Source organism: Protobothrops mucrosquamatus, unplaced genomic scaffold (assembly GCF_001527695.2).
Source record: "Protobothrops mucrosquamatus isolate PMUCROS unplaced genomic scaffold, P.Mucros_1.0 scaffold91, whole genome shotgun sequence".
In the NCBI taxonomy this organism is placed as follows: Eukaryota; Metazoa; Chordata; class Lepidosauria; order Squamata; family Viperidae; genus Protobothrops; species Protobothrops mucrosquamatus.
Genome location: NW_015386466.1, coordinates 183,821 through 200,985, shown reverse-complemented (window position 1 = coordinate 200,985; position 17,165 = coordinate 183,821). Strand labels below are relative to the sequence as shown.

Genomic DNA, 17,165 nt, shown 5'->3' with positions numbered 1-17,165 from the left:
AAAAAAGTGACAGTTGGTCCTCACATAACTGTTGTTAAGTCAAGAAATATACTTGTATATTATAGCATACTCCATAGACTGCCATCTTGTCTGAGATAAAGTGGTGCAAGACTCAGATACCTAGAGTCATGTTGATGTTTTGCACAGGGACTTGCTGATGTGGATGCACAGGGCTAATGACTACCTGAAACTTGTTGGATAATGCTGGGCAGTCTAATCTACTTTACAGATTAGTGTAAGGATAAAATGGAAAGGAAATTAATAATATGGATGAATGGAAGAATTTAGGTAAGGGCCTGAAGAAAACCATCAAAAGTACCACTGGGCTTGCAGGTATGATGATGTTGTGAAGCACTATATTAAACCCGGTAACTTAAAACTCACATTATGTTCTTTATTAGCTTACATACAAGCACCACAAAACCATCAGGAGCGAGATTAAAGTTTTGTGACTGTAAACTTTGTATACAATAGTACTAGCAACTTTTAATTTATGCTTAAAAGGTCACTCTAGATCAGGAGTGTCTAACCTTTGCAATTTTAAGACTTGTAGACTTCAACTCCTAGAATTTCCCAGCCAGCATAGCTGGTTGAGGAATTCTGGGAGTTGAAGTCCACAGGTCTTAAAGTTACCAAAGTTGGAAGTAGTTGACCAACATCAAAAAGTAAGCAGTTTTACCTGAGCATAAAAGAATCTACATCTTGTTGTTGTTGTGCCATATCCGTTATCGGACGTTGGCAATCATGTTAGTGATCCTAACATGATCGCCAACGTCCGATAACGGATATGGCACAACAAGAAGAAGAAGATGTAAAAGCAAGCAGTTTTTACCTGAGCATAAAAGAATCTACATAAAGGATATTTTTTGCTTATTTATAAATACAGGGCTTTTTCAATAAAAGAAATTGCATGTGAGACCCTAGAAATAGGATTTTATTCATAATGAATTAATGGATATATATTTTTCTATTGCTGGAAACAAATAAAGACTAAAGATTCTTAAAGAAACTTGAAACAGGATCAAAAATTACATCTTACTACAATAATAATTATATGAAATAGATGATTGCTTTAAAAAGTTGGTACTATATTTGCATTCTTACGAGGTATCAAGCATTTTTTTCTGAAATATTTCCAAAGACTGCATGACTCGTTTGCCCATATATCTATGCAACATATTTTGCTATTGGTCTAATACTTTATATACTTTAAAGTCTAAATTACTTTATTTGAATATGAACTTTTCGTGGCCCTTTTAATTAGTAAGAAAGCTTAGTAACAATAAGGCACTAAATGCATTTTAAGTGGAAAATACTGATGAAAATATGTTAATTAATTAAATTAAATATAGATTAAATGGGCTGCTGCCTATAGAAATGTAGCTATAAATTTCAGCATATGGAAAACATATGTAAACATCATATAGTATTCAAAATTGTTAACATATATTGCTGTCCTTTGAAGATATACCTATGAATAATTTTTCTTTAACTTAACTCACTTCTTACTGGGCCTAATTTTCATTATTAATATTGTAATATAAATAGATGATGTAATGAATTATATTGTTATAATGGTGGCAATCTCTGGTCATGCATACTTCAAGATCTTAATTGTGCTAATTCAATGCTAATCATTGATTTACTAACGGAAAGCTCATCTTCAGTGTCATAGTCTTATTTCCATAATATTAAAGACAATATTAATTTAAGCTTTAATATTAGTTGCTGTCATAATTGTTCAACCTACATGACAATGTTTGTTGGGGATGGAAATACAAACTGGCAAGATGGCAGGCACAGCTTTATCATGAAAACCTCACTCCTTTTTAACATGCATAAAAAGATATGGGGCTCTGAACATGACCCTGTTCCTCCACCTGGAAGATCTTATGGACATCTTATCGACATCTTAGAACCTGCAAATTTATATGTAACTGCTAAACCTTTGAAAATATTTCAGTTGTTCTCCTATTACCCCTCCGCAGTTAGAAAGCAATAGAATTCTTCTAGAAGTGGGATGTGAATGGGCTTAGTTTGAAATAGACTCCATGGTCAGATGTATGTGGAATAATATGAACAGTCTAGTTCCACAAGTTGTTCCACATTTGTGTGTAGGAAAATTGCAAGCCACACAGATTATTATTTAAATCTTCTCAGAAGGAATACTTTTTAAAAGGTCTCCAGTACATGTATTTAAGCAATTGCAAAGATGAGCTCTTCAATTTAATTTGTAAATCAGCATACCAAGGATAGATTTTTATCAACCAACCATCAAATGAACAAAATAATTGTTAAATATGGAAATATGCCAGCATTTTTTCCCCTTAAATAGTATTTACCAGCATCATTTCAACAGCAGAGATTAAGGGGAAAATGTTTCCTGGTATCAAAAGTAAAATCTCAGCTGGCTTAATGATAATTGCTTGTTCAGTAAAATATAAATAACAAAATGTACCTTCAGCATATGTCAAAACATGCCTTCAAAAAATTAAGTTTGATCAATGTTCTGAGCATGGGTAAGTGTCTATAGCAGGAAAGTAACAAAGCTCTTGTCATTTTACAGAATATACGGTTTCAGTTTGATTGAGCAATATTACCAGTTTCTATCAGTGTGTAAATCATAAAGTCTAACCTGCAGTTTCATAACTCCAATGGTTCTAGTATCATGTATACATATTTATACATGTCCTCTTAGAAGTAAGTCCCATTGACATCTATGATCTATGTAGCCCTAGAGAAACCTTCTCTAATCTAACATCATGTTGGTGTATTTGGACAGCACCTCTTACAATCCTCAGGCAGATTGGAAATAGCACTGCTGCTCAGAGCTGTGGGTTAAAGTGCAATAGAGAAAAAAAAATCTATATGTTGTAGAGCTCCAGACAAAATATATTTTCCACCAAGAAAGATCATCAGCTACTTCCACTTTGGCTAGAATGTGATTGATTAGCATGATCACCTTCTGATACTGTAGCAGTTTCTAATTCTCTCATACTTCATAGCTTTTACCATAAGCAAGGGTGAGAATGGTTTATTTAAGGCAGAGTTGGGGAACTATGGCCTCTTTTATGACTTGTGGACTTCAATTCCCAGAATTCTAAGTATATTTTTTAAAAAGGGAAAGTCATGTGTTGTCTAAATTGGCATCTGTAAAACTATTACATCTTACCACAAACTCTTATTATAAAAAAATGAGAAGATTGCCAAACTAAGATGTATTCTGATATATATACATATACACTTAGTATGGTTCATTAGCTTGGTTTTGGATTTTTGGATTTCGTAAAACAATTAGAAGCAGGTTGGAACAGCTGAAACTGAATTCCAACAAAATAGTTTAATGTTGTCAGACGTTCCAAAGGACAATTGCTTGCTGAGATTTATGGAATTGATATTAACACTGAGCTTCTTGTGTGGGTTTTTTTGTAAACATTTTATTAATTTTCTAATTTTGCAATCATAAATACTTAATAAACAATGTGTTGTCTGGGTCTATTGGTAATTCAGTGGTACATATTAATTTTTTCAGTTCCAATACTATAGTTCCAATACTAAACCATCCAGTGTTTCTTTGATCCTCTCTTCTGGTGGTATGCATTTTTCCACACTGGGCAAAAACAATTCTTGTTGCTGTTAATACATATACAATTAAATATAGACATCTACATCACATTTTTCTGGTATTATACATAATATCGATAATATCAGTTTATAATATATTTTGTAACCAAAACATATGTCAATTGCATTTGCACTTAAAATCCATTTGTTCCATCAGTATCCTGTTTTTCCTGCTTTTTTTTAAAAAAACAATAATTTTCCATCAATGTTCAAAATATCTCTATCGCTTATAATTTTCTCATAATATATTATATTTGGATAACCAAAAGCTTCCCTTATTCAAACCCTTTTAGAATTCTCATATTTCTCATCTCATAACAAAATATAATATTCTAGTTAGAAATCCTATCCTTCTAGTTATGATAATATTTTTATTTCTAACCGTTATCTATTTTCATAACCATATTCAAGCATCTGTTTAAAAATATAATATCCCATCTCTATCGCTTATAGTTTTCTCGTGGTAAATTATATTTGGGTAATCAAAAGTTTCCCTTATTCAGACCCTCTTGGCATTTTCATATTTTCCTTCTCATACCAAAATATAGTATTCTAGTTGCATATCCTATCTTTCTAGTTATAGTAATACTTTTATTTCTAACAATTATCTATTCTCTTAGCCATGTTCAAACATCTATTTAATAATATAATGGACACAACTATTTTATAATATAATGGACAAAACTCAACAGCACTTTTTCGTGTGGCTGCTGATAAAAACAGGATCGCCAACATGATCGCCAACGTCCGATAACGGATATGGCACAAGAAGAAGAAGAATGTCCCATCTAATGGGTCAAAACCTCTATTTTCTTCAGTCTTATTCTGGCTTTCTTCCTTTGCCAACTAGGTCAATGCATTTGAGTCCTCAAGTAGTTCATCCTATATTTTTGTGTATATTGTTTGAAGTAAGAAACACAATTTAATTAAAGTATTTTTGGAAGAACACTCAGCCCATTATATTCATTAAACAGCCTCCCTCCTTCTCCAATTTTCCACAATTCTCCTGACAGCTTTATCTTCCATTCAATCAGCTCTTCTTCCTTATCCTCAAATGTGTTCTGAGATCTTGACAAGTAAGATATCCTTTCCATTTCTGGTATTATCACTGCATCTTCTAATTCTTCATTTGTCTGTGTCTGTCTATTAATTCCTTCTTTGGATCTGCTTCCTCTAATTTTCCTTCTATTTTCTGGGTTACTGGTTCCTTCTTTGTAGTCATTTTCTGAATTTGTAAGTTTAGATTAGAAAGTTGTTCTTTTATCTCTTTTGCATTGTTTTTAGTGTCATCATGAGCTAAGACAATTGTCTCTTGTATTGATTTCAACATAGAAAGAATTTCTTTCTGAGATTCATCAACATTTTCTTGTTGGCATGTGAAGCTGGGGGTTTTGAAGACAAATGTTACAGATGGTTTTTTACCATTTAGGATTAAGTGTGGAACATCCATTTTGTTTTTGTATGTGGTCTTTATAGTCCAATCTATTTTGAGATTTAAAATGTTTCAGTCAATTGTCATTTGAACTCCAAATTACCCAACCAGCCTGTCAGTACATCCTTAGGCCTCCCCTAAACAAATATAAGCAAAGTCCAGGTTTTTCTCTCCAATGAAAAACATATCCTTTCTGTCCAGTGAGAAAAGAAACAAAAGTTATTCATCAATCAAAAGTTTATAATCCAAAGTGTTCCATCATCTCGATCAGTCATGCCTTTTTCTTCTACAGGGGAATAGTTCCACAACATAGTCTAAAAGTCAGTTAGTATTTATATTCATAATCCAAGCAGACCAATTTCAAAATAGTTTATTGTCTCTGCCATGTAGATAAGCAGCTCAAGAATTTTTTTTTCCTTCTCCAACTGCAGTTTTCAAAAGTGGAAGTTTCCAAGGACACGCAAAGTCTTATCTGAGTCTGAGCTTCAAGCCAAATTTCCTTTAAGCATAATAAATTGTAGTGCCATGGTTCGCCACTAGATGTCGTTAACACATTCTTCCAGCTTCAATCTTATATTGCAAGCTTTTTAAATCTCTTTTCTAAGAAAGTCTCAAAAGCACTTTTAGTCTCCAAATTTCAAGGCTATATATCTATATTGATTCCAGATTAATCTTATAATTTTCTCTGTTTTCCCCCAAGCAGTTAGTTCGCTGCTTTTTTTTTTCCTGAGGGAATGGGGCAGAAATTCCCTTTCCTTCTCTCATTGGGGAGGATCTTGCTTTGGGCGTTTTTTCCCCAGGAAAAGTTATAAAGAGAGGATAGAGTCTCATCCATGTTGCTCAAAAGTTGCTTGTTAGTGCTCATTTCCTTCGGCTGTCAGCAGCTTCTGACTGGCTACACAAATGTAGCCAGTCTTTCCCCTGCCGGTTTGGAGGGCTTCCTTGGATCAAATGGAAGGGCTGCCACCCCTCCATGATCAACGAGGGTCCCTTCCTTCTTTGTCACCTCTCCGGGGCAACTTTCAACTCTTTTTAGGGTCCCCAGTGGGCCAAAATTGAACGCAGAAGACGGAGCCCCGTTTTCCTGCATCCAATACACCACAACGTCAAACCAAAACTGAGCTCTTGTGTGTTTTAACAAGACAGCATAACTATTGGATCCTTAAGGCCATTCTGGAGACAGCAAGTTCCAAATTCACCTGGTTGGTAGAATTTGGCTATTATTTTTTAACAGCTAACATTAATCCATAGAACATTCTCTCCAATGTTGTCACTAACAAGATGTTAGCTAATAAGGCATCTTATTAAAAGTTGTTGCCATTCCATCCCTGCTCCTCCCACATTGTAATTGGCAGTAAACAACTAAGCAAAAATGTAGGAAAAGATTTCATTCAAGATCTTTGCCTACACTATACAGAATCTCTAGTTTTCAGAACACAGCCCCATTTAAACTAATTGTATGTCAAAGCAATAAAGCCTTCGGTTCCACAGATATAGTGTCCAAAATGCCCCCCCAAAGGGTTAAGAATTGCTAACATCTCATTATAAAACACTGTCACTATTGAAAGTGCTTTTTCTGTATTAAACAAGGTTCAGAATTTCAGTCCAGCATATTTTATGCTCCTGAAAAGAACTTTTTTTTCTTTTTGCTAACATGATGTTTCACTGCAGTTCTCACCCATTCTTCTGAAGAAAGAGTCTATTATGGTAATTCCTGACTCTAAATGGGGCAGAGTCAGAAGTGGCTAATTGGGATAAATCAGTGCCATCAGCTGAAGGATGAATGTAGGCTCTGGCCTTACTCAGCAGACCTACTAGGGAGTGCAATGAATTTTATTGAGAACGGCTCTGTCTTACTTTTCTCCTTCTCAGGGTCTTGTATTGACTGTTCTCTCTACTGTTAGAGGTTGAGGATGAGCTTCTGGAACTTGGATGCCTGCCATTCTGAGTGAAAGGAAATCAATGGGGTGGCATCTATATAGGCAAATCCTCTATGTGGATGAATGCCAGCCAGAGATCCAGTTACATTTTCTATGCCTGTTGCTAGTATTTCTCCGAGATACCAACTTGCAGGTGGCTTCCTGATAACTTGTCAAATTTATGCTGACCTGCCAAAAATATAGCTATCGTTGGAGTCATCTAAACAGCATCCTTGAAGTTGCAGCTCATTTTTTTGCAGATTCGGTACTTTGCCTAGTTTGATCTTTGGCTATTTAGGTTTCTTGTAACAAAGCTGCCCATCTGTGCTTTCCTGAAATAAGATCATCACTCTATTGCTTCTTCTGTGGCTCTATCTCCAACATACAGAAACATACTTTTTCCTATTCGTGTAATTTTATTTTTTTTACATTTCTCTCATTTTCTTTACATTTCTTCACCTGCTATTTCCTCTTACCTTTCAGTTCTTTGTACTTGACATGTAACAAATCTCTAGAGTCTGCTGAAGCACTCTGAGATATCTATGAGATACTGTTTGTTTTTATTCTTACCAAGCTTAAATTCGTTAGAGGTTTGAATATAGTGTTCTTTTGCAGTGGTTATAGCATCAGATATAGCAACTGATCCTAGGGACAGTTTCCTTGTTTTATTACAATTTTCTCAAGTTTAGGAAGTTTATCCTTTGGTTTTGAAGTAGATTCAGCTTAAACAATTTCAGAGAATGTTTCTGTTCTTTTGAAAGAAGCAAGTTAACTTTAACTTTCAGTTCAAAGTGAAGCCTTGTTTTAGTGGATTTTGATACAACGGACTTTGTCTACAGTGGACCCAATTTCCATTGCAATTTGAATCATTGTAGAAATATTTTCATAAAAATGCAATTGACTCCAATTTGTTATTTGTAGATATTATTTATGCACATTGTGCAAATCCCCTCCCCAAGGTCTTATTCTCTGGTTCAATGGACTTTTGTCAATAACAGACACCTCCGCCCCCAATTAGCCTGCTAAGAATTGGTTTCGAAGTGCTTAGCATTACTATCTTATCACCAGTAGAAAAGCTAGGCTTACTCAAAACAAATATGAGGGATGAAGCAGGAACTCTTTTGCCTCTTGCCAGATTTATTTGGAAAGGGGGGGAAAAGAGAGATAGACAGCGAAAGTAATAACAAAAGTTATCTCTTCTAGATAAATGAAGTATAAATTCACATGAAACGCACATGCACAGACAAAGCAAACATTGGATCCCCCGAAGGACACCAACAAAGGAACAATATCAACAACTGAAAATACACTGTGAAGAATGAGATGTATTAGTACTGTTTTTCCTGCGCAACACCCAAATGCCACTTAATCCAAAAAGATGTCCTGCTGGTCTGCTTTAAAGCAAGCAAAACTGAGCAGCAAAGCAGAAAAACCCTAAAGATGCTTTCTCAGTTTGCTTCTTCCAAAAACAAACTAAGCAGACACTCGTCTCCAAACAGGGAAGGGGAAGACTGCTGCACAGGAGGCCCATTGCCAATCTGAGGGCACCTAAGCCTCTATGCAGCCACAATGTTCCAGATTCTTTACGCTCGGAGATGCCCAATATGGTTTAGCAGCGAAGCCAGAACTTTGGAAGCCATCTGTGGGGGACAAAAAGGAGATTCTTCACACTACTACTTTCCAACTCAAATCCAGGGATACTAAACTAACCACAGATCCAGATTCCTGCCCTGGAATAACCTTTTAATGCTACCCAGTGCAGCCCAATTAACTTCAGAGTAACAGAAAGGGAGGAAGTGAGCAATGCTCTCAGAAGGGAATATCTTACAAAATTTCCCAAAGCCCACAACAATGAGGAAGGGGAAGGTGTGTTGCTTAAGGCGGCCTACCCTGTTTCTAGATGAGCCCTTTTGTGCCTCTTCGATCTCTATCCCCCACATAATTAACCCGCTTTTGGAGCTTCTGGTAATATAGGGGCACTTAAGCTCCGATTTCAAAACTGACAAAGGACTCCGATAAAAGACCTTTTCCTCTCCCTGTCTAACCAAGGTGAGACCAAGGGGTACTTTGTCCAGCTGTTAATCCGACACAACTATGGTAAATTTGTCTAGTGCGGTTTAAGTGAATCTCAGGAAAGTTAGAGGCGAGATAAAAGCAGGCATTGTGTTCAGGGAATGCTGGCCGTATTTTCCATTAAGCGAATAGCAAGCAATGGAGCATTCTCTGTCAAACAAAATAAACAACTTCGCAACTGCCCTGTTAGCCTCAAGTACAAAAAATCACATTCAGGAATATTTTCAATAATCAACACTTCAACCTCTCCCCACCAAGAGCACAAACAATGAGACAAGAGCATCACAGAGCATACAAAGCAAACTTGCAAAGAACAAAAGAAAGTGTGAGATATTGATTTTCCAGGTTTAATGACACAGGTTTGCCTTGATTTTTTTGAGTCATGTCTGCCTGGCATTCTCCATCAGTCTGTAAATACTTTCATTAACCTGCCTGGATGCTCACTATGTATAATATATGTAAATTGAGCCCACATATAAAGTATCTTGTGGCTTGGTGAACCCTGATAAAAGCTTAAAGCCAAAAAAAAAACAAAAAAAAAACCCCCAACCCCATGAACTTCAGAAAAAGTAAAATAAATTCAGGGGGATTAGAACTGAACATAAACTGAGACTGTTTCTAAATCAGGGGATTTAGAATCATACAATAAGCATAAAGAGTAGGATTTGTAGGTTTGATTGAGAAATATGGGGAAAAGGAAGCCTAGCACTAATCTAATCCCAGAAATGGAAACAACTCATACAAGAAGGAGTTAAAGACCTGTCAGCTGCAAACTTTAAAGAGAGTATGCAGAGGTTAGTTTCATAGTGAAAATTTAAGAAAAAAAGTGAAAGCAATTAGATGTTAGATGGTTCAGGGAACAAAATGAAAAACGTACAAAAGTAAACTTGTCCTAGTCTGCTGGCTTGGGTTCACTAGAGGATTGGATTGGCCAAGCTTCTTCTGAAGAAAGGGCAGGAGTCCTTGTTCTGCTCCCAATGAGGGTCTTTTCAAGCCTTTACCAGGAAATTTAGCAAATTAAAAGAAAACAAAATCCTCACTTCAGGATGTCCCAGGTAGACTTGAGGAACCATCAGTAGGGTATCAGAAAGAAAGTATTCTGCTTCTTCTTTCTCCTTCCTCAACTGAAGGGAGAGGAATGAATAAGGAAATTCCTTAGCGTAATAATCATGGGGTGAAACTCTAAAAGAAGACAATAGAGCCCACCAAAGATGTTTGCAAAAGCTCAAGTACTTTGCTGGGGACCTGTCTTGCCAAAGTTTCAATAATGGAAGGATTTCTTTGCCAAACTGGAATGGAGCCTCGGCCTCTTGTTACAGGCTATCTTTAACAAAATACGCTAGAGTTTCCTAAGAGGAGTTATCACAATAGCTGTCACTCGGAAACTTTCAAAGAACCGGGCATCAGCCTGAGCTGAAATAGCAGTTTTAAAATCACCCGATAAGAAGACCTCCAACAGGCCCTAGGAAACAAGCCGGCCACTTCACATCTGTGATATTTGCTGAATATATTTAAATCTATGGATACCAACGTGCCTCTTAAGTCTTTCTGGCTGGCTACCTGGGGCACTTCAGCCCACACTCTCCCCGATCTGACAAAATTAAAGAGAAAACTGTTGTGAGAAGAGGCTACATTTCCGGAAGCACTCCAGAAGACTCGTTCCTAGGAAACTTTGATACAGATCGCTGCGAACACTTCATCCTCCGAGGCGACACCATGCCCCCTCGAACCTCCATTAGCTTAAACTGGGAAGCATCCATCTAAACTGTAGGTACTGCTTGTCCTGAATGAGGGATGCGTTATTTATCTCTCTAACGTTATTTTCACCGATTTCTGGAAAGAGTGGGGCAAGATAAAGGAAGAATAATAAAGAGAGAGAGAGAGAGAGAAGGGGGGGGAAAGCGAGCGCCTAGCAGTCATTTCTCTCTCTCTCTCTCTTTCGGCATATTCTACCCCACGTTACTTTGATTGACAGCCCAGCCTCTCCACTCTCCTTCTCCCCGACCTTCCTATTCTCCCTGCCTGCCTGAACGTTCCGCTGCCTCCCATTGGCTCGCTCGGAGGGGTCCTGCCGCTCAACTAGAAAGGCTTCCTAGGAAAGGGGGAGGGAGGCAGAAGGGGAGGGGACGCTGACCGGAGTCGGCCGCCATTGGCCTGATGTCATTGCCCCACGTTGGTTCCCAAGCAGACGATTGGCCCCACGCCCTCCTCCTTCTCGCTCGGGGCGGAGCCAAGAGGCTGGTTAGCTCGAGGAGTGTGAAACCGCGTGTTAATGTAACCAGCGCGGGCGGATACATTGTGTCCCGTTTATTGAGATCCTGCCGCCGCCGCCGCCGCCGCCGAGCCGGGCTGGGCTGTGTATCCTGCGGAGTTTTTTCTTATTACGTGCTGGTCCTTGTCTCCATGGAAAAAAAACCCTTGCGATAATTTTGGGGAGGGGGGAGGAGAAGGTCTCGCCTTCTCCCCACCCCCGCCTGGATGGTTCCTCGAGGGATCTTGCAAAGAAGAACTTTGGCCCGGGATTGAGCAAGAGAGAAAGGAAGGCAACGGAAGACCAGAGGCCGCCGCCGCCAGAAGTCTGCCCGGGATGCTTCTGCTCCAAACAGGAGGTTTCGTTTCGGGTTTCTAAACGTGAGGATCCTGGTCGATGCGCTGCGGGCCTAGGAAGACCGCCGCGGCACGGCTCCGAGGGGGAAGCGCTTCTTGATTTGGAGACCGACTGCGCTGGGAAGAGTGGGTACCAGGAGGGAGAAAGAGCGGCCGAAGGGGGGGTGGGGTGGTTTTTTTTTCCCTCCCCTCCGTGTAACTCTCAGGACTCTTCTTTCTTCAGTCCGGCTCCTGCCCTCGTAAAACCTCCCTCTCCCCCCCCCCTCCCCCTCGATTTCCTTCCTCGCGTCCCGGGCCCGATCTGGCCTTGACTCCTTCTCCCGAGGCGGGTAAGAAGAGCGCGGCCTTTCGGCAGGGGCTCTACTCCGCGGCTCCAGCCCCGCACCCCGACGGTCGGAAAGAGCCCTTGACTTGTTTGGATTTGCTCCTCCGCTCGCCTCGAAAGCCACCGATCTTTCGGGGGGTGGTTTGTTTGGTGGGTCTTTTCGAAGTGCGTTTGGCGGCCGAGGAAAGGAAGGTTATTTCCTAGGGGGGGAAAAAAAGAAAAGGAAAGGAAAAAAAAGACGGGGGAGGAAACCGACAAACCCAGGAACCCCAAGAAGCGACAGCGGCAACAACAACAAGGAGAAGAAGAACGGCGCGGCGAGGAAGGACCCATCCCGGACTGTCCATCGCTTGTTGTGCTCGCTCGGGCAGATCCCCGGTGACTTTTTTTTTTTCTTCCCTCGCCCTCTCGAGCTAACAACAAAGGAAGCGGCTGGGCTGGGGCTGGAGGGAAGCCGCGTGGGGGGGGGAGGATGAGCCTGCAGCTGAGCCAAGAAGCGGAGTAGCGCCCTCCCCGCTTGCCTCCCACCTGGCGTTTGCTCTGGAGCTTCCGCGGAATCCAAAAGTTCAGGGGGCGAGGCGAGGCGAGACCTGCGAGGGAGGAAAGCGGCGGCCAGAGCCATGTTTCCTCAGAGCCGGCATCCCGTAAGTGGCCCTTGGCTTCCTCACTTTCCCCAACACCCCCCCCCCGGTCCCCTTTTCCCGCCCCCCCCCAAAAAAGTAACGCGGTGGGTTCTGGGGGCTAACGCAGGAGTCGGAAAGTGGAAGCGGCTGCCTCTGTTGGCCGCCTGCCTGACTTCCGGGGCCGAAAAAAAAACGAGCTTTGGGGAAGCGGGGTGTGGGCGGGCGAGGAAAGGCCTGGGAAACTTCTGCCTCGTCAGCTGGCCTGGCCCGAGGCCGCTTTGAAAAGCCTCCGTTGGCTTTTGGGGAGCGACGGGCGGGGAGAGGGGGAGGGGAAGAAGAGGGGGGGGCGGCGGCGCGTGCGGCTTCCCCTTTTGTTGACTCGCGGCCGGCTAAACCGGGCCGAGCCGGGCCGGGCCGCTTGGGTTGCCTTTGCCTGTCCTCAGGACCCGGCCTGTGAGGCGGAGAGCAACGGGTACTTCCCCCCCTCCCTCCCCCAGACCGAACGCGAGACACCGCTGCTGCCATTTCCTGGAAAGGGCAAGGACGTTGGAGGGAGCGCTTCTCTTGCCCGCCAGTGTGGTGTTGCGGTGGTTTTTAATGAATAATAGCGAGTCCGAGATGGGGCATCCCTGCAAAAGCGGTTTCGTGGGGATTTTGCCTTTGCCCTGCCACGTGCTCTTTCTGGGCCAGGTGGCATTGTTCGTTCCCTCAGTGGCTGGGGCTACAACTTTGCCTGTTGTCTTAACAGTTCTCTCACAACTCTCCTTTCCTTCCTTCCTTCCTTCCTTCCTTCCTTCCTGTTTCCCCCTCGCCCTCCCTTTCCTTCTGTCCCCTTCAGACGCCACACCAAGCTGCAGGACAGCCCTTTAAGTTCACCATCCCAGAGTCTCTAGACCGAATCAAAGAAGAGTTCCAGTTTCTCCAAGCTCAGTATCACAGGTGAGAATGGCTCAGATCAGCTTTGAAATGCATTATTATTATTATTATTATTATTATTATTATTATTATTATTATTATTATTATTATTATTATTATTATTTATATTTTTACCCCGCCCTTCTCCTTGCGGACTCAGGGCGGCTTCCCTCCCTCCCCTGCGCTTGGGAAGGAAGATTTTTTTCTTCTGGGCTGAGATTTTTGAGGCGCTTCCTAATGTGCTCCTTAGTATATATAGGGTGTGTTTTGCTTCTTCCAAATGTACTTAGTAGTTATGCCCAGGTGGTGGCGTGAGGAGGCAGGGAAAAGTCTGTCACTCACACACTTGAAGGTGAGTGTGCAGCAGGCGGGTGGACCCCAGCTATTGTTTCTTATTTGTGTGAGTTAATACAGTTTTAGGTGTATGAGCTGCTCTCTTGCTACCTCCATCTCCCTATGTGCTTTCAGAGCTTTACGAGAACTGTCAATATTTTTGCTCTGGAAAGTTTTAAGAGACCGAGTTGACATTTGGTCAGCCAGGGTTCCTGTCCTCATATTCCAGCATTCCATCGTTAAATAAAATAATAAAAAATCCCATTTAACTGTGTCACCACAGCTCCCAAGAGAATAGAAATTATTTGCATGCTAATTTGCATGTAAAACATTTTTACAAACAAAAATAGTGTTTGCACGCTTATTTTGGCCATTGTTTGATTCCGTGGTGTGCCTACCTAGAATTACGTTTTATGGAAAATATTCCCAAGATAGCATGCATAAAAGTTCTCAAATGCATAATTTGCAAACAAGAAATAAATAAAGTTAGGATTATTTATTGAAACATTAACATGTATGTACATGTAAGTAAAATACATGTCTAATAAAAATCTGAGCAATATATCTTTAAAGTAAACGTGTTCCAGGGCCAGACGGTTAGTATGTTATCTTGATTTGGTTTGTACAAACAAACATATATAAAATTGAGCTCAGCTGTTCTATAGCTCAAGCACACTGTGTACACAGTCATAACTGCAAAGATCAAGCCTGTTCAAATAAGTAGTATTCAAACAGTAAAAACTTTTTACAATAGTGTGAGATTCTCGGGAATTATGGTACACACCCACCTACAAATACCCTTTAATCATAGCAGCAAAACTGAAAGGCTTTAATTATCTAAAGGATTTGGCTTGATGACCTTCAGGCTTTTATTTTGAATTAATAGAATTACAACCCCAATCCTAAAAGTAAATTTCCATTGGAGATAATTTGTAAATGAATTTGAAGCTTGGCAGCTTGATTTAAGTTATTTTACTTCAACTGAAAGCCATAAATAATTTATGTTTGGGTCTAATTAAAAGTATATGTGTGCTACTATAAATTACAGTTTTCATTATTTCTGAGTAGTTCACATGATGGGCCAAAGCCATTTAGTTTGGTTATATTTGAAAAATTGATTTTGGGAAAAGACAAACTGAAGTGTTATTTGCTAATAATTCACATGGATTTCTGTAGAAATGTCCTTTCTGAATCTTTCATAGGAATGCTGGAATTCTACGTTAGTACCTTTTTAACAACATATTTTCCCACTGTATTAAATTGTTTCTATATGTCAGGAATCCGTTATCTGTTCTGATCTCCTCTGCATGTTCAAATGTCATCATCTATTAAAGTGGGTTGCTAAACATCTCTGTTTTTCTATTTTGAGATCCCAGGACAGTTTCCATAACTAGTATCTTTTCAGAATGAAAATAAAAGCATATCTTAAATTCATATATTTAAAACAAATATAAACTTTATCTTTATAGCCTTAAGTTGGAATGTGAGAAGTTGGCAAGTGAAAAAACAGAAATGCAAAGGCACTATGTTATGGTAAGTACAATCTTGTTTATCTATTTGCTTTATTGAGGTGTAAAATCAGAAACCAGAGAGAATAGTCTAACCCAGGAGTGTCAAACTGCCGGCCCGCGGGCCGGATGCGTCACTGGGAAACCACGCCCACCCCATTGCCGGCAATGGGGAAAAAGCTCCAATACGTTGCGTGATGTCACATGACGTCGCGGTTTTGACATGTCTGGTCTAACCTGTTAAGGGCAGGATACACTCTAGTGTCCCTGACAGATGGTAGTCCAGCTTCTGTTTAACTTCCTCCAGTAAAAGACTCAGGATCTCCCTTAGCAGCTTGCTCCATTGCTGAATACATTTTAGGACATCCCCTGTTGTTCATTAAAATCAGCTTTACCACAGTTTTAATGTGTGGTTTACTTCTGCTTGTTTGGAACAAGAGAAAATGAAATTCTGGGCATGACAGAAGTGCTGTTTGTGTGTTTGTATCTGTGTTTTAATTAAACTTTTCTCTGCTTTATTCACAGTATTATGAAATGTCATATGGATTAAATATTGAAATGCACAAACAGGTAAGAAATTGTTCTTATTGAATTCTGTGTTATACAAAATGCAAGCAATTTTGCTATATTACATTACATGAATATCTAAAAGGTTAGAGAAATATAGGAAAAATTTCCCTACCAATTTCCATTTAGTTTTTATAAATACTATCTTGGCCTTCACCATTATATATGAGAGATGCTTAAAATTAAATATTTTCAAGGAAATAGTTTTCTAGAAGGATATTCGGGGTTGGCAAGTCCTTGAATCTGCCTAACCAGTATTTTATGTCTAGGCAGCATATGTTGATGGTTGCTCAAATCCAAGCCATTTAAAAGCATGAAAAGATTAGTGTCTTAGAAAGCATTCCTTATGACTGAGTTTGCAAGTTCCCATAAAATTCACACTTATGGCTACTATAATGGTGAATAAAAAGAGTATTGAACTGGAACAAGGCACTAAGGACCTCATAAGAGAAAGAAAGCTAAATGATTGCTCAGCCCAAAGGACCTTCAATTGAGTAGTTATTGTCTGCCAAAGAAAGCATTAATGGCAGGGTGTAAATATTCTGTAGATATGCTGACATCCACTTTTTCATCAAGATGCTGGTACAATAAGTCTTTCAGAAATTGATGGCCTCTTAAAAAAATTATCATTAGATGAAGTTGCACAGTTGGATACATTTCAAAGTGCAACAATACAATTCTTTCTTGATGTATATGTGCTATTTCATCTGAAACTCTTGTTTCATTAAATTAAGGAGCATGGCTGACCAGCTAAGGCAAAGTGAAGAAATTGATTCGTTCAGGTTTCACATCTTCAGTGTATTCAAAGGCTCCCATTAAGCAAGTGTGCTTGAATGCTGAATTCTGCTTTTGTAATTCTGAACTCTTTGATTTGGGGGGAGTATGTGTAAAATCCATCAGATGCAAGAACATTTGGTAATCCAGAATTATGATTCTCTCAAAAATGGATGCTTTTTAGATATAAGTAGTGTATTTGATATTTACATATTAAACATTTGGTCACATAAATAATGGCACATTCAAGCCTTAACTATATTGTTGAAATTTAGGTATTAAGAATTCTCATTTTTCCTTTCATAATTTTCTTTATTTGCTTTGAAAATTGTATTATTACATTGTACTAAATACTAATGTTTTTCCAAAAACAAACAAGCCCCAAAAATGTGTAGGCTGCCATTTGCTTAAAACTTACTAATAGCTTGTTACAGATCACAGGTTTTATGAGCTTCATTGGTCATA

General features: G+C 39.7%; 1 protein-coding gene across 2 annotated transcripts in view; it reads left to right on the top strand.

The window, feature by feature from the left end:
- Window positions 1-12,576: 12,576 nt before the first annotated feature.
- Window positions 12,577-17,165, top strand: part of TLE1 (TLE family member 1, transcriptional corepressor) — a 71,021-nt gene continuing 66,432 nt past the window's right edge. For both annotated transcript variants that reach the window (XM_015812503.1, XM_015812502.1), the window contains exons 1-4: window positions 12,577-12,624; window positions 13,442-13,542; window positions 15,321-15,384; window positions 15,885-15,929. In XM_015812503.1, the coding sequence (XP_015667989.1) occupies window positions 12,601-12,624; window positions 13,442-13,542; window positions 15,321-15,384; window positions 15,885-15,929 (234 nt within the window). In that variant the 5' untranslated portion in view covers window positions 12,577-12,600. The remainder of the gene's footprint in view (window positions 12,625-13,441; window positions 13,543-15,320; window positions 15,385-15,884; window positions 15,930-17,165) is intronic.